This window comes from Thalassophryne amazonica, chromosome 12 (genome assembly GCF_902500255.1).
Source record: "Thalassophryne amazonica chromosome 12, fThaAma1.1, whole genome shotgun sequence".
Classification (NCBI taxonomy): Eukaryota; Metazoa; Chordata; class Actinopteri; order Batrachoidiformes; family Batrachoididae; genus Thalassophryne; species Thalassophryne amazonica.
Genome location: NC_047114.1, coordinates 87,635,591 through 87,659,655, shown reverse-complemented (window position 1 = coordinate 87,659,655; position 24,065 = coordinate 87,635,591). Strand labels below are relative to the sequence as shown.

The 24,065-nt window shown below is 40.4% G+C and overlaps 2 protein-coding genes and 1 long non-coding RNA gene across 3 annotated transcripts; 1 reads left to right on the top strand and 2 right to left on the bottom strand.

Annotated features, from left to right (window-relative positions):
* Positions 1-669: 669 nt before the first annotated feature.
* LOC117521303 (kinesin-like protein KIF1A) lies at positions 670-10,681 on the bottom strand. The gene is made up of 6 exons (XM_034182621.1): positions 10,482-10,681; positions 4,704-4,781; positions 3,065-3,184; positions 2,776-2,968; positions 2,569-2,687; positions 670-765 (listed from the first exon to the last, which is right to left on the bottom strand). The coding sequence occupies exons 1-6, from the start codon at positions 10,679-10,681 to the stop codon at positions 708-710; spliced, it is 768 nt and encodes a 255-aa protein (XP_034038512.1). The 3' UTR covers positions 670-707.
* Positions 10,682-12,318: 1,637 nt separating this feature from the next.
* Positions 12,319-13,057, top strand: LOC117522213. The gene is made up of 3 exons (XR_004564174.1): positions 12,319-12,432; positions 12,612-12,708; positions 13,039-13,057. It is a non-coding gene; the product is annotated as an uncharacterized LOC117522213 (long non-coding RNA).
* A 3,001-nt stretch (positions 13,058-16,058) lies between these two features.
* Positions 16,059-21,834, bottom strand: LOC117521301 (espin-like protein). The gene is made up of 7 exons (XM_034182620.1): positions 21,590-21,834; positions 21,192-21,310; positions 20,781-20,789; positions 20,213-20,373; positions 17,217-17,568; positions 16,902-17,184; positions 16,059-16,819 (listed from the first exon to the last, which is right to left on the bottom strand). The coding sequence occupies exons 1-7, from the start codon at positions 21,747-21,749 to the stop codon at positions 16,059-16,061; spliced, it is 1,845 nt and encodes a 614-aa protein (XP_034038511.1). The 5' UTR covers positions 21,750-21,834.
* Between the last annotated feature and the right edge of the window lie 2,231 nt (positions 21,835-24,065).

Sequence of the window (24,065 nt, the reverse complement as noted above, 5' to 3'; positions counted from 1 at the left end):
TCAGTGTGCAAATGCCGTGCATGCTCTCCGAAATCTCTGCAGTGAAACTACAAATGTACATATGGTGGAAAGCACCGCGCTCGTCTTGACTGAGGTAAAGTGTGGTGTTTCATAAGCGAGGCCATGCTGTTGTCTCTGCACCTAGCGCACTTTCGACAATCAAACACCCGGATTACTGGCTGGAAACAAGATGATTTAATATTGTTTTTCGCCTCTCCTGATGGCATTTATTAGAAATACATGAATGGTTGGGGTATGATTGGGTCTTATTCACAGTGAAAGGATGACGGTAGACAGCACATGAAGTAAACATTTGTTACCTCTATGTTTTTTACAGCCTCACACAGGACAGTTGAACATGTAGTATATGAAAATCAAAGACCAATCCAAAGTTGTCCCAGCACTGCTAAGGTAATTACTGGATTGGAGCTGTTAGTTTATGTGTTCTTCTAGAGTGAGGATGTAATGTGAACCATGCAGGGTTTCAGATGGCTACTGACATGCGAATGCTAAAACAGGATGTGTGGTTTTGGGTTTATTGTTAGGGTGTTTGGGAAGAGGCTGCCGTGTTTTTTTTTTGGGGGGGGGGGGGGGGGGTAGGTTCTTTGAATAGTTTATGCAGCTGTTTATGTGTATTTGTTGATGAGAGCAGGGCGAGTCTTTAGATGGTGTTTGTTTGCTGTTTTTCCACCAGCCTGGTTCACCTCTCACATCCTCTGAGCAGGCTGGACTGACTGGACCGACTTTCTCCGAGAAAGCTTTGACCTGAAAACAGAACAGAACACTTCAATTTAAAATGACTCAGACCAGAATCTATCTTGTTAGAGCTTCGATTTGACTGGTGGATCTGCAAAAGTCCATAAATAATTCCGTAAAACCTACAGCATATTCAGCTCTGAAAGTTTGGCATCTATTAGATACGGGGGAGACCAGCAAACCTCCTATTTTGAACCATTTAACATAAACAGTGATCTGAATCTAAATCAGACAACTTTATTCAGAACATAAGATAAATACAGACAGACCACGTGGGACTTGTGAAGCTTTGCTGCTAAATGCTCCATTGATGGAGATGAGTCAGCATCAGACAGTAAAGATCGAACCTCTGAGATGTCAGACCACCCTGATATAGAATTGTTATGGAATATTTTGGTGCTATAACTATCCTACCACATTGTAATACATATTGTACTCAATGAAACTTTACTTTTAAAGAAGTATTGTTTTCATTTTTGATGCACAGAAATAAAACGCAAATAAATAAAGGTAACATGCATTTTATATGATGTAACAGACAAGGCAATCTGTGTGTGTGTGTTTGCCTACTTTTGGTGAAATAAATATCAAATTCCATACCTTACTACATTAGATGATGGACAATTATATTAGGGAGTGTACTAAATATGAAGAACACTAAAACAATAATTTACATGGATGTATTCCAATATAAAGTCAATGAGGTCATTTATGACTCAGTCATATTAGTCACTAAAATAGCTCGGTTGCTTGAGGGTTAAAGGTTGATAAAACAAATGTTAAATTTTTTCACTTGAGTTGGCGTAGCTGTTTTTTTGGCTTTTCAAAGGACAGCAAGAAAGAAAAGGTCAGAGAACCACCGGTATAAAGCATAACTCATCAGGCATAGAAGACAAGACACTGAAAGTCTATTTAAGGTAAAGAACTTGTTTTAAAAAGTCCAACCCAAATCTTGGTCCAGACCTGGTTGGCTTTGGAGAATGAATGGGGTGCAGCGACACCATTTTGGTTTGGCACATTTTATGCCTGACACCCTCTAGATCTACGAGATCTCATACTGCATGTGTTTGATGGAAGAAAGTAGAGTAAAGATACACAGATATGGAGAAGAAGCATCACCCCAGGAAAGGAACTGGGCGTTGGGGGGCTTGAAATTTGGACCTTCTTGCTGTGAGGCAAAAGTGTCAATTTGTTAAACTAATAACGAAATAAATAAATGTTATTTAGCAAGTAGCTCAATGGGATAGGAGTCGGGTAACCAATATGTAGACCTGGGTTTGATTCCCAGTCACACTCCCTATCTGTGTCCTCGGCCAAGACAGTTCATCTGCATTGTCACAGTCCACCCATCTACAGTATAAATGGGTATTAGCCTTGTCTGGGGAAATAACCTGCGATGGACTGGAGTCCCGTGCAGGGAGAGTTGTAAACACTCATCCATGTCACGCTACAGGAATCCCATGATAAGCACAAAACTGGCACCAGTGGACCTCATCAACTACATACGACTTAAGATTATCTCAGCGGTAAACAGTACTTAAAAAAAGTCCAATCTAAATCCAAATCTGGAGTGGGATTACCTGGAAGAAGGCCAGACCATGGTAACACCCTACACAGGATGACATTTATTTGCATATTACCACATACAAAACTTCAAGTCATCACATTAATAGTTTTGGTGTTACGTAAGCGGACATGTGCTCCTCTCACACCCCTCTTCCCTGCCTCCAGATTGGCTTCACAGTAATGATGAGGAGTTTTTTGTGATTTTCTTTTTTTTTTTTTTTATTACAAACTGTCTCCACCCCTCACCTGATGGTGCCAGCTAAGAGTGGGTTAAAGGCATACAGCCAGTCGTGCATCTCCTTGTCGTTGGCAGCCTGAAGCAGGATCCCATGATGCTCGGTGCACACAGCAAATGTGTTGGGCGTCTGGAAGGATAAAATATTTTGATCTTACTTACTGCTTCAGCGGAGCTGTTAATACATTTATCTTATGAAAAGACTTTATCGGCCGTACCCGCAGTAAGGTCTGTTTGTCTTCACTGTATTCCACCTTAGCAGACGACAAGTTGATGACGGCTCTCTCCACGCTGTCCCTCTCGCTGCGGTACAAGTACACGTAGGGTCGGCGCACCACCACGTAGCGCTTCACCCAGCCGCTGGTGTGGGGCTCCAGGAAGTGCAGGTAGCCCTTCTTAGACACAATGGGGCTGCAAACACACACACAAAACACAGATATTGAATGACTTTTCCACATGTCATCACTTTTACACACAAACAAATGATAATATTTGAAAGCTCCTGACCTGACGCGAATCTCCTGGATGTCAGGAACAAAGGTGCATCCTCTGAGAGCTTTCTTTCTGTCCATGGGGCTGTATGGGTCCAGATCCGGGGTGGATGCTCCAGAACTGGGATCAGTGTGTCTACACAACACAACACAAACAACCTCTGATGGGATAGCAACTAGCAAAACCTAACTACAGTTGTACATCTAAATCAGTTTATGTCTCACTGGATGGCCTATTGTGCCCAAACATTGATTGGATTGATTAGTCCAGATGGCAGGTTCCCTTGAATGGAAGACTGATTTTTCACACTGCCCCAGTTGCTACATCTTTAACATTTGCAAGGTGATACAGCTTCCCCTTTGCTTTGTACAGTAGATTATATTCCCCTAGGTCCCAAAAACAGTTATTTACAACATCTGTCTTTCAGCAACATTACTTGACAACTAACTGTATCCGCATATTGAAAACCGCTCGAGGATCCACACACACACACACACACACACACACACACAACACACACACACACCACACACACACACACACACACACACACACACACACACACACACACACACACACACACATATATATATGAGTATTTGGTGCTCTTTGTGTTACTCTTTAGTCCTCATCACCCTTCTCTGTTCTGATAAATGTAGCTTCCCTGCTATTTCCTCCACTGTTTGCAGAATAACATGTCATCTGCAAAAAGCATGAACTGTGAGGTTTGATGTCTACCTTCAAAAGCCTATACCCAGAACACACATCACATTGGCCCGAATAAACAACAACAATTATAAGACCCCCTTTTTTCAAACATATTATAAGGAAACTACTTTCTGGAGACCAAATCATGTTTGTCTGTATTCAGAAACTGTTTTTATTTTAAAATAATGTCAATATAACCCCAGTGAGAGAGAAATAAATCAGGCTAGCTTGCACAAAGCAGTATTGCAGTCAACACTGAGATCTAGCCTACAATGACTGCTCACATCATCATGTCAGTCAATCATTTCTCCATAGGCATAACTTTATGCTTGTGCTAACCAGTTGTGTAATGACATAGGATCAGTGAAATACTCTGAGAAATTTTCAGATGGGCAAATACCCAAAAGGCTGTCTAAGATTCTCATGAAGGGACACGAATGGGACTACTTAGATTAGAAAAGAAGGTGTTTTTTTTTATCTTTCTTGTTTTGGTGGCCTGGAACAAATAGACTGAAGAGGTGCTTCATGACATGGATGAACTACCAGACCTTGCTGTGGGTCCTGTCTGAGGAAGATAAAGGTATGAGAAAAAAAAAAAACATGATGTGGTATGATTCGGCTGCTCTCTTTAAGAATATTGTATCTCTTCTGATGCAGTTTGAGCAGCAAAAAATAGAATGACATTGCTGAAACAAAATTTGAGGAAGACAGCAGGAACTGCTTTGTGCTTATCTGGCACCACCTACTGTTGCAGATGTATATAACAGGTAAAAGTGTAGTCTGTGATGACCCCATATTTTTCAGATGTATTTCCAAAGAAAAACAATGTCAAGTGAGTATGGTATTTTTCTTGTTGATTAGATACCACTAAAAAATGAGTAATTTGTGGGGGTTTTTTGTGTTAAAGTGACTGCATTAAACTGATGCTATAAGAGGATGTACCTACCTAATGTCATAGTGTCCCTCTACCAGAGAGGGGCAGGTAGAGGACGGAGTGATTGTGCTCAGTCCAGGGATGATGAATCTCTCATTAATGATGCAGACATCTCACAGAGCTAAAACACCCACACACACACAAAAAAAACATCATGCATAAAGCAGCAACATTCCAGCATCATCACCTTGCCCAATGCAGATTCGAGATTCATCACTGAATATGACTTACATCCAGTCATCCACAGTCCACAATTGCTTTTCCTTAGCCCATTGTAACCTTGTTTTTTTCTGTTTAGGTGTTAATGATGCCTTTTGTTTAGCTTTTCTGTATGTAAATCCCATTTCCTTTAGGCAGTTTCTTACAGTTCGGTCACAGACGTTGACTCCAGTTTCCTCCCATTCGTTCCTCATTTGTTTTGTTGTACATTTTTCGATTTTTGAGACATATTGCTTTAAGTTTTCTGTCTTGACGCTTTGTCTTCCTTGGTCTACCAATATGTTTGCCTTTAACAACCTTCCCATGTTGTTTGTATTTGGTCCAGAGTTTAGACACAGCTGACTGTGAACAGCCAACATCTTTTGCAACATTGCGTGATGATTTACTCTCTTTTAAGAGTTTGATAACCCTCTCCTTTGTTTCAATTGACATCTCTCGTGTTGGAGCCATGATTCATGTCAGTCCACTTGGTGCAATAGCTCTCCAAGGTGTGTTCACTCCTTTTAGATGCAGACTAACGAGCAGATCTGATATGATGCAGGTGTTAGTTTTAGGGATGAAAATTTACTGGGTGATTCCATAATTTTTTCCTCAGAATTGAGTGAGTCCATATTTTTTTCCTCTGCTTGGTCTAAAAAAGTAACCGTTACTGACTGCCACAATCTTTTTTTCTTGATTTCTTATAGTGTTTCTTAAAGCCAGAAAGTTGCCATTTGAAATGACTTTAGTTTTGTGTCATGTCTGTGATCTGCTTTTTTTCTACAAAATTAAACAACTGAATGAACATCCTCCGAGGCCGGTGATTCCATAATTTTTGCCAGGGGTTGTATATCGTTATGACATTTTTCATGAAGATTCATATCCTGGTAGGCAAGAACTGATTCAATTTTCAAGGCCATAAGTCAAAGGTAAAAGTCAGGAAAAATCTCGGAAAATTGGGAAAATCCCTATGTTTAACATTGAACAATTTTTCAAAAACTCATAACGCTGTCAAAAAAAAAACTAATTTCTTTCATATTTGTGAGCTTTATGTAGGATGGTATCCTTTATCAACTGACAAAGTTTGATCCAGATCCGATCCAGATTACAGATTTTGTGGCCATTTAAATTTACCATTGAAAACCCCATTGAATGTACAACCCCAATTGCAATGAAGTTGGGACGTTGTGTAAAATGTAAATAAAAACAGAATACAATGATTTGCAAATCCTCTTCAACCTATATTCAATTGAATACACCACAAAGACAAGATATTTAATGTTCAAACTGATAAACGTTGTTGTTTTTGTGCAAATATTTGGTCATTTTGAGATGGATGCCTGCAACACATTTCAAAAAAGTTGGGACAGGGCAACAAAAGACTGGGAAAGTTGTTGAATGCTCAAAGAACACCTAATTGGAACCAGGTGAGTGTCATGATTGGGTATAAAAGGAGCATCCCCAAAAGGCTCAGCCATTCACAAGCAAAGATGGGGCAAGGATCACCACTTTGTGAACGACTGCATGAAGAAATAGTCCAACAGTTTAAGAACAATGTTTCTCAAGTTCACTTGCAAGGAATTTAGGGATTCCATCATCTACAGTCCATAATAAATCAGAAGATTCAGAGAATCTGGAGAAATGAACATTTTCCTCTACTTACACCCATCTTGTGTGTTTTTTAAGAGCTGATGTAACATGAATTTCTTCTCTGTGAGATCAATAAAGTTTATTTTAAATTTCTACATGTAAGTGGCAAGGCTGAAAACCAACATTAAATGCCTGTGACCTTCAATCCCTCAGGTGGCACTGCATTAAAAACTGACATCACTGTGTAAAGGATCTTATCGCGTGGGCTCAGGAACACTTCAGAAAACCATTGTCAATTAACAGAGTTCGTCGCTACATCTACAAGTGCAAGTTAAAACTCTACCATGCAAAGTGAAAGCCATACATCAACAACAACGTCCAGAAATGCCGCCACCTTCTCAGGGCTGGAGCTCAAATGGAAAGATGCAAAGTGGAAAAGTGTGCTGTGGTCTGATGAGTCCACATTTCAAATTGGTTTTGGAAGTCATGGACGTCGTGTCCTCTGGACAAAAGAGGAAAAAGACCATCCAGATTGTTACCAGTGCAAAGTTCAAAAACCAGCATCTGTGATGGTATGGGGGGTGTTAGTACCCATGGCATAGGCAACTTACACACTGTGGAATGTTTTACATTCCACCTGCTGTCGAGAGGGACACAGTTGGACAGTCACCTGTCAAGTCATGAAATGACATGGATGAAGCAGTGTGCTCTTATCATGTCCCTGTGTGTCAAGCCGGCCCCACGTGCATGTCCAGCTGGCCCTGCATGTCCAGCGAGCAGCACGCCGAAGGACACTGCATCATGTGGACCATAGCTGATGTAGGTGATGTGACATTCAGATCTCCAGCTGAGTGTACACATGATCAGACAGTCCTTTTCACCTGGCACAGAATGCCAATGTGTGCGCTGACATGGTCGTTCCAGCCCATTGTAAAGGCGATATATGTTTTTATGTATTTCCACATGAGGACAGCATGCACATGTACGCGCATCACGGTGGACAGTTGTAAGGTCATGTCCATCATAACAGAATACATTTTTACAACTGTGACTTGCAAGTCTACAGATCCCAACAGCTGCTGCTGTTTGTGGACACGCCTACCTTTTCAATCAGTGCACAGAACAAAGTGTCACTATCTGTTTCTTTGTTGTGATTTTTATTTTATGTATTTGTTATGTAATTATATATGTAGTTATTGTAGTATTTATTTATATACTTATCCTGGCTGTGTTCTCTGTGTTTTTAATTTATCACATCATGTGCACTGAGCCATCATTTCCAGCTGTCAGTGAGTGGCTGGCCAGCAATCAGCTGAAAAGCGCCTTGCCGTGTGCACTCAGACGTAGCTGGCTCAGATGAGATGTGGCTCAGATGTGTTCTTGTCTGTACATAATTATCAGCATGTAATGCAAGTGTGCTCCCCCACCCCCACCCCACCCCGCATGTCATGTGTTGGGGGGGCTGACACACTCACATGCCTCATGTGTTGGGGAGCACACTTGCTTGGCGTATGTGTTGCTTGGTAACGGCACACTCATGAAATGGTAAAATGGTGAATTGGAAACTATAATTGTCCAGGCCTCCCTTGCAAAAGAGATCTTGATCTCAATTGCTCAATTGGGACTAACCTGGTTAAATAAAGATTTATATATATATAAAGATTATATATATATATATATATAATATATAAAAGGATTAAACAACTCAAAGCTGTGCATTATATGGTTTGAATGCATGACGCGGAGTCTGAAACACTCCGCGAAGTGCATTCAAACCGTATAATGCACGGCTTTGAGTTGTTTAATCCGCTTATACCATGGTCCCACACAGTGAGCTAACACACAAATATTTAAGTTAACAGAACTTGATAAAAATGTGTGAGTATTTGGAACTATATGTTTTATTTTATCTCTGATGCGGTTACTGAGTCTGCGGGCTCGAGCCGCAGCAGGCCACTCCCCCCCCCGCTGTGTCGCGTTGTGACAAACTCTGGCAAACAGGTCCAGAAACTAGGCTCCGCTCGCTATTTTAATGCAGAGCGCTCCGGCAGCCCACAAGGATAGAACCGTTCTCTTTTTCTCTCCCATCTTCAATCTTGTACAGTTTGTCCGATGTTAAATCTTTACGCTGTTGCTTTTGCTGTTCTTCTCGTTTGCTCTCCCCTTTCCATCCCTCAAACGTTTTATTTGGCCACCAATATTAAAATTCACTTGGAAATCCATGTTTTATCGCGTTTCTATTATTCACTTTTCAAAACACAGCTGATCTGCGCCAACTGATTTGTGCGTTGCTATGGTGACGACCAGCGGAGTGATTATAACAGTGACTCGCCGAACTACATGTGCATATACACGAAAATAATGCACGCCAGTTGACATGGAATTCTCATTGACCATGGTGTATATATATATATGTATATGTGTGTGTGTGTGAACAATACTGACAGACTTCAAAATAAGGCATGTTAAAATATAAAAATACGGCTGAAGTAATACGAAGATTCAATATACAAAAAGGTCACTGACATTCAGAGTCTATTAATTTGTAAAATTGTTCCCATTTCTTTAGCCAGTTGTAAGCTGGTATATTTCAGTTATTTGCAATATAACTGATACTCATTGTGAGGAAAATTGTGTTGATTATAGGTGGAGTTTTCATAAATTAGATTTTTGGTGTGTCCACAAATGTAGTTTCACCGAGTGTCCTTTTTTTAAATGATGGTTGCTTTAATTTGGTTTTACCGGAAGTGACATTTTTGGTTTGGCTGATGCTTTTAATTTGGTGGGTCAACGGAAGTGATCTTTTCTTTCTGACGGGTGCGTTTCGTCAGTATTGATGACGCGTGAGCGTTTGGTCTTTATAGTTGGTTCCACTCCTCCAGCCAATGCAAAGGAGTCGGAATCGGGTTATTTGGTCACCTGACTTTTAGTCAGGATTCTGACATTTTGCTGATTGGCTGAGACACGCCGCTCTCTGATTGGCTGCAGCCTTTGTTTACAACGTAACACAGTGGAACCAACTTACATTTTCGGCGGTTACGCCACAGCCAATCACAGAGCGTGGCGTGATAGCCAATAGCAGCCGACGTATCAGATGGACCAATCACAGCCATGTTTCAAAAACACGCTACCAGTCTCTTTGTATAAGAGACTGTTGTTCCAATGCTCGGTCTTTCAGTTCTCGCTCGCTAACTTAACGTGCAGCAGCTTTTTATTTTCGCTCTGTGGATTTTGTTTCTTTGATAAATCAGATCTTCAGCTGGTGTGATAATTGTTTTAAAAGTCAAACGAAGTTGAGGTTTGTGGTCGCTGAGTGGAATTTCTGACAAACTTTAAACAGATCGTCTCAACAAAATCAGGTAAATGATTCAGACTTTTAACGCTCGTGTTTTTGTTGCCGTCTGTTTACAGTTAAATTTCATATTTCATCACAGTCACAATATTGTGCAGGCACCATTTAATGTGGATTAAAATATGACCGTTTGTCAAATAAATCAGTAAAAATTCACTGTCTTTCCCACTCGGACTTACTGGGCGACCAGAAGCTGAAAAATACATAATTTAAATGATTTAGTCTGTAAACAGTGAGATTATAACAGACACAGTAATAATAATGATAATAATGGTACATCAGATTGTGCAAAAGTTTTAGATGACCTCAAATGATTTTTGAACCAAACCATTTGTTTTTATATGATTTTATCAGTGGGTTTACAGGAAATAAAATTTATACACACAGATATTCACATTTCCACAAATAAAATAATCCTGTATTATTAAGGAATATAACTCTCATTTAAAAGATCAAAATAAAATGATTGTTAAAATCGTGAAAAATTAATTTCATTCTCTTTATTTCAAAGAAAAAGTTCATTGAAGTACATAAAAATCAACATGAATTAATATGCCAATTCTGCTATTTAAAAAAGCACCACAAGAGGGCACATCAGACTCAGAATAGCTTTTATTCGCCAAGTATCTACAAGAATACAAGGAATTGACTTCAGTTTGAGCTGCACTCTCTTAGATCCTGGGAGATAGTGGATCCCAGGAACCGGAAAGTGTCCCCAGTAGACATAGTTGTTGATGATTGCGGCAGGGAGGGGGGGTGGTGATGGAGGGTTCCACCAGAAGTCTACTAACATTGCCACAGTCTTGAGCGGGTTCAGCTCCAGTTTGTTTTGACCACACCAGAGGACCATCTGTTCCACCTCCTGTCTGTATGCAGCCTCATCACCATCCTGGGTGAGTCCAGTGATGGTGGTGTCATCCGCAAACTTCAGGAGTTTAACAGAGGGGTTCCCTGAGGTGCAGTCGTTTGTATGGAGAGAAGAGCAGTGAAAAGCACACACCCCTGAGGGGTGCCAATGCTGATTGTCCGTGTGCTGGATGTGATGCTCCCCAGCCTCACCTGCTGTGTCCTGTCCATCAGAAAGTTGGAGATCCAGTGTATTATTAGTTATTAACATTATCAGTGTGTTGTTGACTCTTCACACAAATGGAATTTTAATTTGTGAAATATTTAATGAAGTCTGGTATTCTCTCTCTCTCTCTCTCTCAGACTCGTAGAAGTCTTCGCCTCCTTTCCAAGATGGACTCAAGCTTCCATGAGGACACTGACTCGAGTCCCATGAGTCTTTCTGACTGCGAGTCTCATCTCAGGTACCTGATTCGGGGATTTGTAGCTTTAATTCTGATATTTTCTTTGCCGTCTCTTTATTTTTCTTTCCTCCCTCCAGGGATTCCAAAATGAAGAGGAGCACTCATAAGTTCAGTCGGCCGGTCAGAGAGGATGGCGGTTCTGCCAGCACCGAGCCACCCATGGCTGCACGTGCAAAGAGCGGCGTGTCTCATCTCTACAAAGGTGATACTAACATGACTTCATGTAACACAACAGTAGCACAGCGTGCACGTGGAGCTACATGCACATGTTAACGCTGCATGTGATTGAGCTCCTGATTATCATTATTCATAGAAATTTTCTTCTTTTCTTTCTTCACAGCTACAAAGAAGTCATGTGAACTTTTCCTCCATCTCTTCTTCATCGCTCTCAGTAAGAAGCACAATTCATTTACGCTTAAATACCAGTTTACAGAAATGTTAAAGCTTACTGCAAAGTCCCCGCTGGGAAATGGTTTTTTTTTAAAAATTTTTCCAGATTCTAAAATGTAAAGTTTTAACAAGAAGAAAACAGGAAAATTTAAACTGCAATAAATTAAAAATCTGTTTTGTGCCGCTTTAAATTTATAATGTAATCCGTCATTTTAGCTGATGGAATTCGTGAACTCAGAAGTTGTTGTCGTCATGGCAACACCAAATAAATTCTTCACTAGGTTGATCATCTCTTTGGCAGATTTTCACTTCAGTGTTCACAATTATATAAATTATAAAGTTTATCAATTTTTTTTATTTTTAAAACCCAAAAGGGTCTAAAGTTATATAAAAATAAATTATTTTAATTTGCAGCACCTGCAACAAGTGTTTAACTTCAAGACTTTGAATATCGTTGGGCTGGAGTGGTGAAAGTGCGCCACCTGCAGCTTGGAGGAAGTCAATGTGAAATTCACAGAAGAAGCACAGATTAAAACCTTCATTTAAGAATCTGATAATTGCAATTAAATATAAAATAATTTATTTAGTTTACATATTTTGAACCCAGTCACATTTGTAACCTGCACAATTGTCAGTTGTGGTGTTGTTCAACATCTATTTGATGTTTTATTATTGTTGTTGTTTTTGTTATGGCACCTGGGTTCTTTTTCCTCTGTGGTTTTTAGAGCAGTATTCCCTGTTTTCTCCAGGTGTTTGGTTTCTCTTTCTGTTCCTCAACACCTACATGACCATCACAGCAAAGCTACAGACACCTGCAGAACTCGGTCCTGTGTTGGACCCTGATGACCTGAGCCCAGAGCTCAAACAGGCCTTGGAGCAGTGGCTCGCTGGGCGTATCAAGGTCGGTGGATCTAGAAGATGTATCAACTTCAGAGATGATATCAGCAGTTTGATTTGTTCTTTTGCACTAATCTTTGTGGTTAAATGATGATGATGTGGATGAAAGTTTCACAGGCAGATGGGACTCAGTGGAGTTTTAATCATTTTGTTGTGTCTTTCTTTGTGTTGTGTGTTAATCAGGAGTACGATATGATCCGGCTGTTGGACCAACGCTGCTCCTCAGACTGTGGACGACCCGTTGCCGACAAAATGCCCGATTTTGCCCTGGAGTCTCTCGGTTGGTTTCTCAGTTGTTGTTTGGAGTGTAATAATAAAATACTTTCAGTTTTTATTCATTTCTGCCATCCAGTGATTTAATATTTAAAATATTCAACAAATTCATGAATTTTTTAGATGGAAAATGTAGAGTTAAAAAAAACTACAAACATGGACGTAACAATTTAGTACACTTTTTGTTTGTGGAATTATTATATTTTTAATGAAAAGTTGAGTTTCCTCGTAATTTTAAAAAATGTTTAATCAGCTACTCTGTGGTTTTATCTCATTAGTTTTCAGGTAAAAGTTATTTTTCTTTACATTGAATTGATGTTGGTTTTATTCTTTGTAGGTGCTCATGTGGTCAGACAGCGACTTCTAAGACCCACAGCTGTCCTTCAAATTGCCTGACCCTGTTTGGCCTCCCCTTGTGGCAGTGCTCAGTGAGCCCACGCGTTGTTATTCAGGTATGTTTTTTATTTTTGCTTTGGTTGTTCGTACCTCTGAGTCTCTTCTTCTTTCTGAAGATCTTCTCAGTAACGATAATCTGACTTTGATATTTCAGGGTCACCCTGTGCTGCTCTCAGGGAGGTGCTGGCCATTTCCGGGTGCACAGGGAACTCTTTTCATCTCCCTGTCCCACCCGGTCAGAATTACCCATGTGACACTGGACCACCTGCCACGCTACAACTCCCCAACTGGACGCATGGACTCGGCGCCAAAAGATTTCGAGATCTACGTGAGTGGTTACAATCCAGAAAAGAAGTGTGGAACTCCAGGACTCGTTTATTTACCCAAGAATTGTAGACTTGTTGTTTACCTGCTCATGGATAACCTGTTGTTGACAGGCACCGTGTTACCCAACTATTGGAACCTTGTTTAATTCAGATATTTTTGAAATTTTGTCAAACAAAACTTTGGCTGTTGAAAATTTTTTTGGAAAACTGAAGCAGAATCGACGTCTTGTACAGAAATCACATTGTGGTCACGTTAGCACACTGACCTGCTGCTTTTCTATGCTAACACCTAATCTAACATTTAACGTGCACAACATTGCGACTGTGATTTCTTTTCAGCTAAAAGGAAAAAACTAATTGGTTTTAAAATGCAGAAGACTTCAGAAAACAGTTTATTGTGAAACTTTAATGCTGATGTCCAAGCTAACAGTGTTGCGGTCTGATCGGTCCCCCTGCCTTCACTGCGTATGGGACATTTCAGAGCGTCAGCAGCGATTAACCAATTTTTGCCTCATGAGGGATAAGCTAACATTAACTACTTACAGACTTAATTTTTAACAGTTATTCATCTACTGTGGTTTCCCCAAACAAAACACAGGCAGCCAAAATAAATTATGATTGTGTTTCTTGATAAATTTATACTAATAATGTTCAGTCAAAATCACGTCGCTAATCCGTAGCCTTCTGCATTTTACAGCACTTTTCATTCTGCTCGTTAGCGTAGCTGTTAGCTTCAGTGTTCTACACTTTCTTTCTGTTACTTTTTGCAGTTAAGTTTTTTTTTTCTGACATGTCTTTGCGTCTTTTTCAGGGGACAGTCAGTGAGAATGAAGACGGTACTCTGCTGGGGAAATTCATCTATAATCAGGATGGCGAGCCGACGCAGACGTTTGAGCTGCCTGTGAGTCCAAAGAATCCGATCTGGTTTGACTGCAGAATATTTATCTGCAGACTTTAGGCAGGGACCTGCTGTCCTGCAGACCTACACACATTCTAACAGTATGTACTTTGTTCTAATCTTCTTTTTCTTCTCTGCTTGCAGAAACCCAGCGATGTGCTCCATCGTTTTGTGGAGCTGCGTGTCCTCACAAACTGGGGTCATCCCGAGTACACGTGTGTTTATCGCTTCCGTGTACATGGAACCATGACCTCCACGTGACATCCGAAGTGGTCACACTGTGTGTTTTTAGGATATATGTATTTATTTTTTTATCTGTTTATAGAATTTAAGTAATAAATTGTTTAAATCAAACTGGTTTTGATTCTGCATTCTGTGTTGGAGGATCTGTTTGATCTACTTGTTGAAATGGTGAATGTGCAGGTTTGTAACGTTGGTTTCTTTCTTTGAACGCTCCATGTTGGCGGAGTAGAGAAGGATTGCACAACAGGAAAATGGATCACACAAACACGGGTGAAAATGCAAACTCCACACAGAAAGGCCACAGGTGGGAATGGATCCCACGACCTTCTTGCTATGAGGCAACAGTACAAACTACTAATTCACCACGCTGCCCAAGCAAACATGGAATACTGTGTAAATGTTTTAGGCATATTTATTGCATCAGAAAAGCATTAAAAACTATGAAAACCTGAGAAATATTCATAAATAAATGAATGTGTAATGAATTTCAGCTTTAATGATAATTGATATGAAAATTGGGTTCTATTTATGCGTGATTTTACTATATAAGTTGCAGCACCTCAAAAGCTATTTTAAGAAAAATGCAGCAAAATGTGAGTCATCGTGTTTGACAATTATTTTAATATTGCATGATCGTGTGTAATTGTCTTGTGTGATATTCTAATGGCCAGTACACTTACAATAAAACTGTTATTATTTTGGAATGAAAATATAGCTCACATATTCACTTTTGTTCGAACTGATGTTGTTTGACATGCCAATAAAAAGAGAGAGTGGGGGAGGGGCATCAAGCACTACTCTTATTATAATCCTGGGATGCCCAAAACTTTTACACAGTATGTACATGTTGTAACTTTGATTTCTGATGTGTCAGAGATGTAACAGGGTACATCTGTGTGGAGTTTGTGGTTGTTTCTTGACTGACCAAGGCTGTAAATAATTGTTGTGACATTATTTACAACAACAGCAACGACAAGTACACAGTCGCATCTGCAGCGCCTGGGACAAACCATACACTTACCTTTGAGTAACACTTTTCTGCACAAGGGTTTTGCTGTTCAGGGATTTGACCTTGACTTGACCCCATAATCAGTCAGTTTCTTGGGATCACCATGTCTAATACACCTACCAAGTTTGATGACGGGGAAGTTTTTTAAAAAGTTATTATGCTCACAAGACTTTTATAAAACTCTCCAGTGACCTTGATCTTTGACGTTTTGACCCCAAAACCAATAGGCTTTTTGGGGTCACCATGCGTAATTCATATACCAAGTTTTATGACAATCATGTCATTACAACTGAAGTAATATTACTAACAAGTGAAATGTTACATGACTGAGTATCCCCCATCCCCGTGAAAATGATTAAGGCTCTCTGTTACAGTCCTGCTCAAAATCAGAAATATACATTTCAAAACTAATGTTTAAAATCAAACAGTTCTTTCTCCTTCTGTTTCCAGAAAGCAAAGCTCCGGTCGATTATTTACAGATATCGTCACTGCTGGCGCAGGATGTTTTTGTCACTGTCGCCATCCTGTGGCGTGTCGGGCTGAACTATAACCTTTGGTACTAGCCTGATGTCTGGCAACAAGAATGATGATGATGAACGGCGGCATAGTGTTGAGCTGCCAAAGAAGCGAGCTTTGATGTCTTCAAAGCCGTCGTTCCACTGTCTCTTCCCAGCCTGGATTTCCTGCAGAACAGCCTTGTGGAAGTCACGGACCATTTCCCACGGGAAGCTCCCTACATGGTCAAAGACTTCAAAGCAGAGGAGATGCCTCATTTTCCTCTCCTCGGGCGACAGTTTTTGCTCTAATATGTGGAAGTATCCCAGCATGAATAGGTCAAGGGTCAAGCTATCATGTGTCATTGCTGCACCGTTCACATCTTGCAGGAATTGTTCTGGCGAGTAGGTCACTGAAGGACTTTTCGCATCTTTGGGGGCTAGTTTGTTCTTCCAGGAGTGGAGCATCTTGTCCACAGCACCTCTTTGTCGGCAGACGTGAGGCATGGAGGTGGTCTTCTGGTGAGGATGCTGCGCTCTGCTTGAAGAAGCCTCCTGGTTGCTTCTCAGCCTCCCTGCTCTCAGTGAAGCAGCATATGCAGACTTCTTCCAGTGGCTGAGGAACAGGATGACTATACGCTCTTTCCTTAATCTGGTGGTTTCCATGACTGATCCCAGATGTTTAGTAGCTTCACAGGGGTGCACTTGCAAATCAGAGGCTGTGTTGTCGCTCTGGTTGTTTTCTGCAGGAGCTCTCACTGTTCTCACGGTTTAAACTCTGCACGTTGACACGGTCATGTGTGTTGTTCACCATCCCAGCAAAGGGATAAATACATCCGATCTGTGCCTCAAAGTTGGATCTGAGGTTTCTGACCGACACCCCAGACTGCTGGATCTCCCTTGACACCTTTTCCCTCTGGGATCTGCTGAAGCAGCTGGTGTCCAGAGGAAGGCCACATGGTGCCTCCATCTCTATGTTCCCTATCTTGTAACTACTCGATGTCTCCCCATGTGTTGGAGCCATCTTCTGGCCTTCTTGCATCAGAACCTGGCCTGGACCAATTCCTATGTTATTTGCAGCTTCTAAAAAGCCATTGGTCATTTCATCCACCGTGCTCTCTCCGTATCTTCTTCTGTGTCTCGGGTCAGATTGGTCATGAGCAGCGACACATTCTTGACGATCTCTGACACAAGACGGCACCACTTCGGTAAAGTCCATCGTCCCTCTGACTCCATCTGCTGTACCATCTCTTTGTTAAGGCTTATGTTGAAAAGCGGATCAGGTAAGATGGCCCTCAGCTCCTCGGTCAGCCTGCTCAGCTCCAGTTCGTAGGCCTGACGTCGCTTCTGCACTGACATATTCTCAATCTGTTGCTGCAGGTATACCAGGTCATCCTCAGTTAGCAGCTCACCGAAAGGTCCCAGGACAGTGTTGTGGTTTTGGGAGTACTTCCAGCCGTCCCCATGTGTGTATTCATCAGTCATGCCCTGGAGGGAGGAGAAATATAATTTATTCCAACAAAATCATCTGATGCTGAAAATGATGTTTGTAGAATTTGTTTACCTGAACTGAGCTTTAACAAAGGTAAGAAAGCTTTCCATAGCTTACTTCTACTTCAAATCTAATGTAGTATGACTGCATATATATATATATATACACACACATGTTTCCATTGTATGATGGTCCAACGCAGATGCCTCTGAGCCCAAATAAGCTGATTCCACTTCTGAGAAAAGTAAACTTCAAGCTTCTTTTTTTTAACAGTAAAGTTTTAAAAGTTGCTTTTGGGAAACATATCTCTGTACTGTAGTGCTTGACAAAGATTTCTCAAAGTAAAGTCTTGCCCGTGTGGTTATATTCGCTATTGATGAATAGTGGTTCTTGATGCAGTGCCGTCTGAGGGATTGGAGATCTGGAGTGTAGAGGTTAGGCTTTATGTCTTTGCCCTGTACTCCCTGAAATCCCTGTAGATTCCTTGAATCCTTTAATAATATTAGGAACTGCAAAGGGATAAATATGCAAATCTCTTCCAATCTTTCTGATTGTTTGCAATCTTTTGATTGTTTCCAATCTTTCAAGATTGTTTTAAATATTTCAATAATTTTTATCACACATTTGTTCCAAAACTGGAGACCCTCTGCTAATCTCCACTTCTTAAAGACTCAACCTCTCCTGAATACTGTTTTTGTACCAAATCATGATTTCATTCACCTGTTTGAAATAATATAATTTATTTATTTTCATTACCGCCCACAAATTGCCTCCTTCCCAACTTTTTTTTTTGAATGTGTTGCGAGCCTGAAATGCAGAAATGGGTGTATATTAACAAATGAAGTGAAGTTGGCTGAACAAAACTTGAAAAATCTTTGATTCACACTGTCTGTAATGAAAGAGAAGTAAATATAAGAATCATTCATTCGTTATACAGTAGTGTTTTTTTGCATCCAGGTTTTGAGTATATTTCTTATTGTTACATGGGAAACAAGGTACCAGTAGATTCTCACAAATCCAACAAGACCAAGCATTCATGATATGCACACTCTTAAGGCTATGAAATTGGGCTATTAGTAAAAAAAAAGTAAAAAAAGCGGTGTTCACAATAATAGTAGTGTGGCATTCAGTCAGTGAGTTCGTCAGTTTTGTGGAACAAACAGGTGTGAATCAGGTGTCCCCTATTTGAGGATGAAGCCAGCACCTGTTGAACATGCTTTTCTCTTTGAAAGCCTGAGCAAAATGGGACGCTCATGACATTGTTCAGAAGAACAGCGTAGTTTGATTAAAAAGTTGATTGGAGAGGGGAAAACGTATACGCAGGTGCAAAAAATCATAGGCTGTTCATCTACAATGATCTCCAATGCTTTAAAATGGACAAAAACAAAAAAAACAAAAACAACAACAACAACCCAGAGACGCGTGGAAGAAAACGGAAAACAACCATCAAAATGGATAGAAGAATAACCAGAATGGCAAAGGCTCACCCATTGATCAGCTCCAGGATGATCAAAGACAGTCTGGAGTTACCTGTAAGTGCTGTGACAGTTAGAAGACACCTGTGTGAAGCTAATTTATTTGCAAGAATCCCCCGCAAAGTCCCTCTGTTAAATAAAAGACATGTGCAGAAGAGGTTGCAATTTGCCAAAGAACACATCAACTGGCCTAAAGAGAAATGGAGGAATATTTTGTGGACTGATGAGAGTAAAACTGTTCTTGTTGGGTCCAAGGGCCGCAGACAGTTTGTGAGACGACCCCCAAACTCTGAATTCAAGCCACAGTTCACAGTGAAGATAGTGAAGCATGGTGGTGCAAGCGTCATGATATGGGCATGTTTCTCCTACTATGGTGTTGGGCCTATATATCGCATACCAGGTATCATGGATCAGTTTGGATATGTCAAAATACTTGAAGAGGTCATGTTGCCTTATGCTGAAGAGGACATGCCCTTGAAATGGGTGTTTCAACAAGACAAAGACCCCAAGCACACTAGTAAACCAGCAAAATCTTGGTTCCAAACCAACAAAATTAATGACGCGCAGATGTGAAGAAATCATGAAAAACTGTGGTTATACAACTAAATACTAGTGATTCACAGGATTGCTAAAAAAGCAGTTTGAACATAATAGTTTTGAGTTTGTAGCGTCAACAGCAGATGCTACTATTATTATGAACACCCCTTTTCTACTTTTTTTTACTAATAGCCCAATTTCATAGCCTTAAGAGTGTGCATATCATGAATGCTTGGTCTTGTTGGATTTGTGAGAATCTATATATACTGAATCTACTGGTACCTTGTTTCCATGTAACAATAAGAAATATACTCAAAACTTGGATTAATCTTTTTAGTCACATAGCACTACTATTATTCTGAACACTACTGTACCTGCTGGCATTTGTCAGTTCTGTCCAAAATTAAATCACTTCATCATCTTTCCATTATGTTCAAATGTTATTGGCTCCAAACTCTTGTGACATTGAGCTTGGCTAACTTTGAAAGGTCAAACTCAAAGGTCATAGAAAGGTGATACATGAATCCATAGTAGTGTTTTTTAATAACTACTGTATAGGCGTATTTTGAACCAATTCTCCATGCATTTTACATTCACACTTGTGTGAACAAAATGGATAATTGATAGATACCAGACTCCTCTGTTCTTCCTCATCCTGCAGCCGGACCTGCAGCTGCCGCACCATCACCTGGCGTTTCCACTCTGTTATGGGCTGTCCGCCTTCGTCATGAGTGGGCACCAGAGAGTCAACGTCTGCCAGGATCACATCAATGATCGGGACCTTCACCTCACTCTCAGGCTTCTGTCAGCGGGCACAAAAATCACACCTCATTGCTGTGCTGGAAAAACACAAACCTACCCTTCCTTAGCATTAACATTTCAAAAACCGACATTTTTCCATTTTCTAATAAAGTTTAAAATTACTCAAACACATTTATGATTATGATTTTATCACAAATAACAAAACACAAATGAACAGCTGTATATACAAAGTGCACAAATTAAAATACAATAAATACTACAATATAATTCACATTGATTAAAATGTGACTTACTGAAGGAGGAAATATATAAAATACTAATTTCAAACTTTATGGTAATATTTCAATTATGCCTTATTCTTCATTTGAGCTACTTTAACATGTCATACATATGGAAATACTTCATCATGGTCTCGTGTATCAAATAAAATGTGATTTCACAGTGAGCCGTGACGTTCTTAAGTTAGGGAGGGGCTGCTCTCACTGATCCTGTTCCATAGCACCCCCAGTTTCCATGGCAACCATGACACATTGTTTATGAACTGGACTATGATCAACTGATTAAGTTTGCATTACTCATCATTTTAAAAAATCATGGATTATATTTTAAAATACATATTTTCACTTCATATGCGGAATCTGGTACGACATCCTTAAATAATTATGCCCCACCACCACCAAGACAAAACCAAAAATATCTTTGGAGCCATTACTGGATAGAAGAACACTGACACTAATGAAATAAATTATACCTCATATTATCCTCAGTTTGTGTAACAGCGATATCAGCTGTCTTTATGATGTCAGAGCACATCCTTTGCACTTCCTGAATTTAATTGAAGCAGTCTGGTTCACCCACCGCTTTTCCGGTGAAGACAGCAGTGAAACCAGCCTGTCTCAGGGACTTGATCGGCTTCATATGAGCCAGCACGGTGGTGTCCTTCTCTGGAGGCTTCAGGTGACTGAATGACGTCACCACTGCAAAATAGGAAAATCATTAAGAAAAATGATTTTTAAAAATAAATAATAATAACAAAGGTACATGAATCAAATCTAAGTTGGCAGTGGTGGTGGTTTCCAGAGCAGATGGTTCCTGGTTCACTGCCGCTCCTCCCCATTCTCACTGTAATGTGTAGTTGTGTGAGGAAGAGCATCCAGGTGAAGGGACTCACTCAAGTGCAGAATAAAATCAAAAATATTCTCAGAAAGACAAGTGATGGGAATTTTTAATGATATGCTCTTGTATTTCTGACTAACCTGAGGAGGCCAGCTGCACATGCTGGATGGAGCTTGTGCTGTGTTTCTTTAGAGCGGCAGCTGGAGTCACCAAGGAAGAGGACACATGGTGTTGGCTGGGGTCAGAGTGGTGTGGCAGAGGAAGCACCTCCTTCACTGGCTGCTGGGAACACACACACATATGGCATGAGCAATTCCTTAGCTTATCGGGCAATGTAGTATTAGGGTGAAAGGTGTCCTACTAAAACTGTATGTGGGTATTATATATGTCCACCCATGACTGGCCTGTTTCTAAGCAACAGTAACTGCAGCAACATCCCCACCCTTAAATCAACACAAACACACACACACAACTCCCACATACCCCCCCCCCCCCACACACACACACACACACATGCAACTCCTCCAAATACAACACCTGCTACAAACATCCTTCCTTCCTTCCTTCCTGTCTGCTCTCAGTGTCCTAATATTCCTAATGTTAAAGCAATAAAATTGTTGATCAGTCAAGATCAAAGCTCAATAAGAAAGCTCAAAGCTCAAATCCATCTTTGATGCTATTGATGGTTTAAATCTAAGACAATTCAAGCACTAGTTGCCTAGCAATCATTCACCTAATAAGCAGAGCAGGATGGGGCAATGTTCAAATACTTATGGACCTTAGTATATATCACTGAAAAACCAGCCTTATGGACTCTGTGTGTCTGTCCTTCTATACAGGAAATAATGTGAAAACCATGTTGAGCACATCACAATGTAAGGATCTAATGTTGCAGAGTATTAGGATCTACGTTCTGTGAGCAGGAGGGTGTTTGTTTTTAACCTCCACCATCCACCACCACCTATAGCCCCACCAAGAACAAAATGTCTGGAGCTGTCACTGGTTGATGACATTCCTGTCTAGTGTTTGCAAAATTACCTTAAAGCACTTGCCAACATTACGTAATATTGCATAGAAAGGTGTGCCGAATAAAGTGTCAGTCCCTGACTGTGGGTGTATCGGTGTAGTGATTAACTGCATGTACCGTAGGTACGTAATATCACGCTCATAGATGACCATATTTTCCCCTTTAATCATGACTTTCTTCCACAGCAATGATTTGCTAAGTTTAGCAAATACAGTAATGGTTCCAATATAAGACGGTCCTGATTATAAGACATCCTCTGATTTTTATTGTTTTATTTTTTTAAAGATGTGTTTTAAAGAACAGCACGCTGCCTTACATTTGGGTCAATATGGCAATGAAGTGAATAATATGAACTTTCTCTCAGGTGAATTGTTCTTTCATGGGAATATTTTGTTGTTTTTGTCAACACTTGTAAATTATCTGATCAGCAGTCACCTTGTTGGTCTCCATGTCGGTTCTGCTCATTTGCTCCCGGACGTTTGAAAGGAGGAGGAGCTCCTCTGTCAGAAAACGACAAAGAAAATAAGAACAATGTGCAGCAACACCCACTGAAAGCAGATAAAGAGGGAGGAAAAAGGGACCTCCACCAGAGGAGAAACATGATGCAGAAGATCAGTGAGCCGTGAAACTGGACGGCCTCAGAGCCATGTTCTAAAACAGAGACCCCCCTGAAAGTGCATGTACAAACATGCTCAATGCACAGAACAGTAGACAGAATCAGTGATGAAACTGGACCTGGATCACTGAATGCACCATAGACCACACGGAGTGGAGAAGAAAGCAAGTGTTGGAGTTTGGGGAGACATGATATCCTGTTTCAGGTGCCACTACAGACTGAAATGAAAAAATGTCAAGTTGTAATGGCAGATTACAGATTCATCTTTCAGTTAAAGCAGATTCAGCTGCATGAACAAGTTCCAGACAATCACTGCTGTCAATGTACGTTCTCTTGGCTTCTCCCATTTTGCTTGGGGTCGCCACAGCGGATCTGATACGATCTGCACCACAGTATTTTATCAAATTAAACTTCTGAGTGATTGAAGGCTGCATGTAAAATATTACCACAAGCTTCGGGCTGTAATTATGTGTATTTAATGTTTAATCAATTTTTGTAAATATATCATAATTGCAACTGGAACATTCCAACGCATTTGTTTTGAATCAGTTGTTGACACATTGGGGCCCAATTTAGCACAGCTTGTGGTTATCAACACAATATACACATTGATCTGATGTTCATTCAGATCAGTTTTTCAATGTCAACTCTTTCACACAGACTCTGGAATATTGTTTGAAACAGGCACTGAAATACTCTGGGGTAGTGTTTGTAGTAGTTAGGCATCATTAGTTTGTAGAACAATGTTTTGGCACCATCCCCAGCCCCACGTTCTATTTAATTTTAGTTTCCCATTCTGTAGTGGGCATCATATTTGTCCCTATGTATACTACTAACTGGTTCCAAAGCCAGTGACGAGCAAACAGCATGTCCAGATTTCAGGAAACAAATAAACTTCAAGTTTGAACCACAGCTGTTCATCTTTTCCAGACAACTTATTCAGCATCCACTAACCGTTTGTAATTTGTTAACT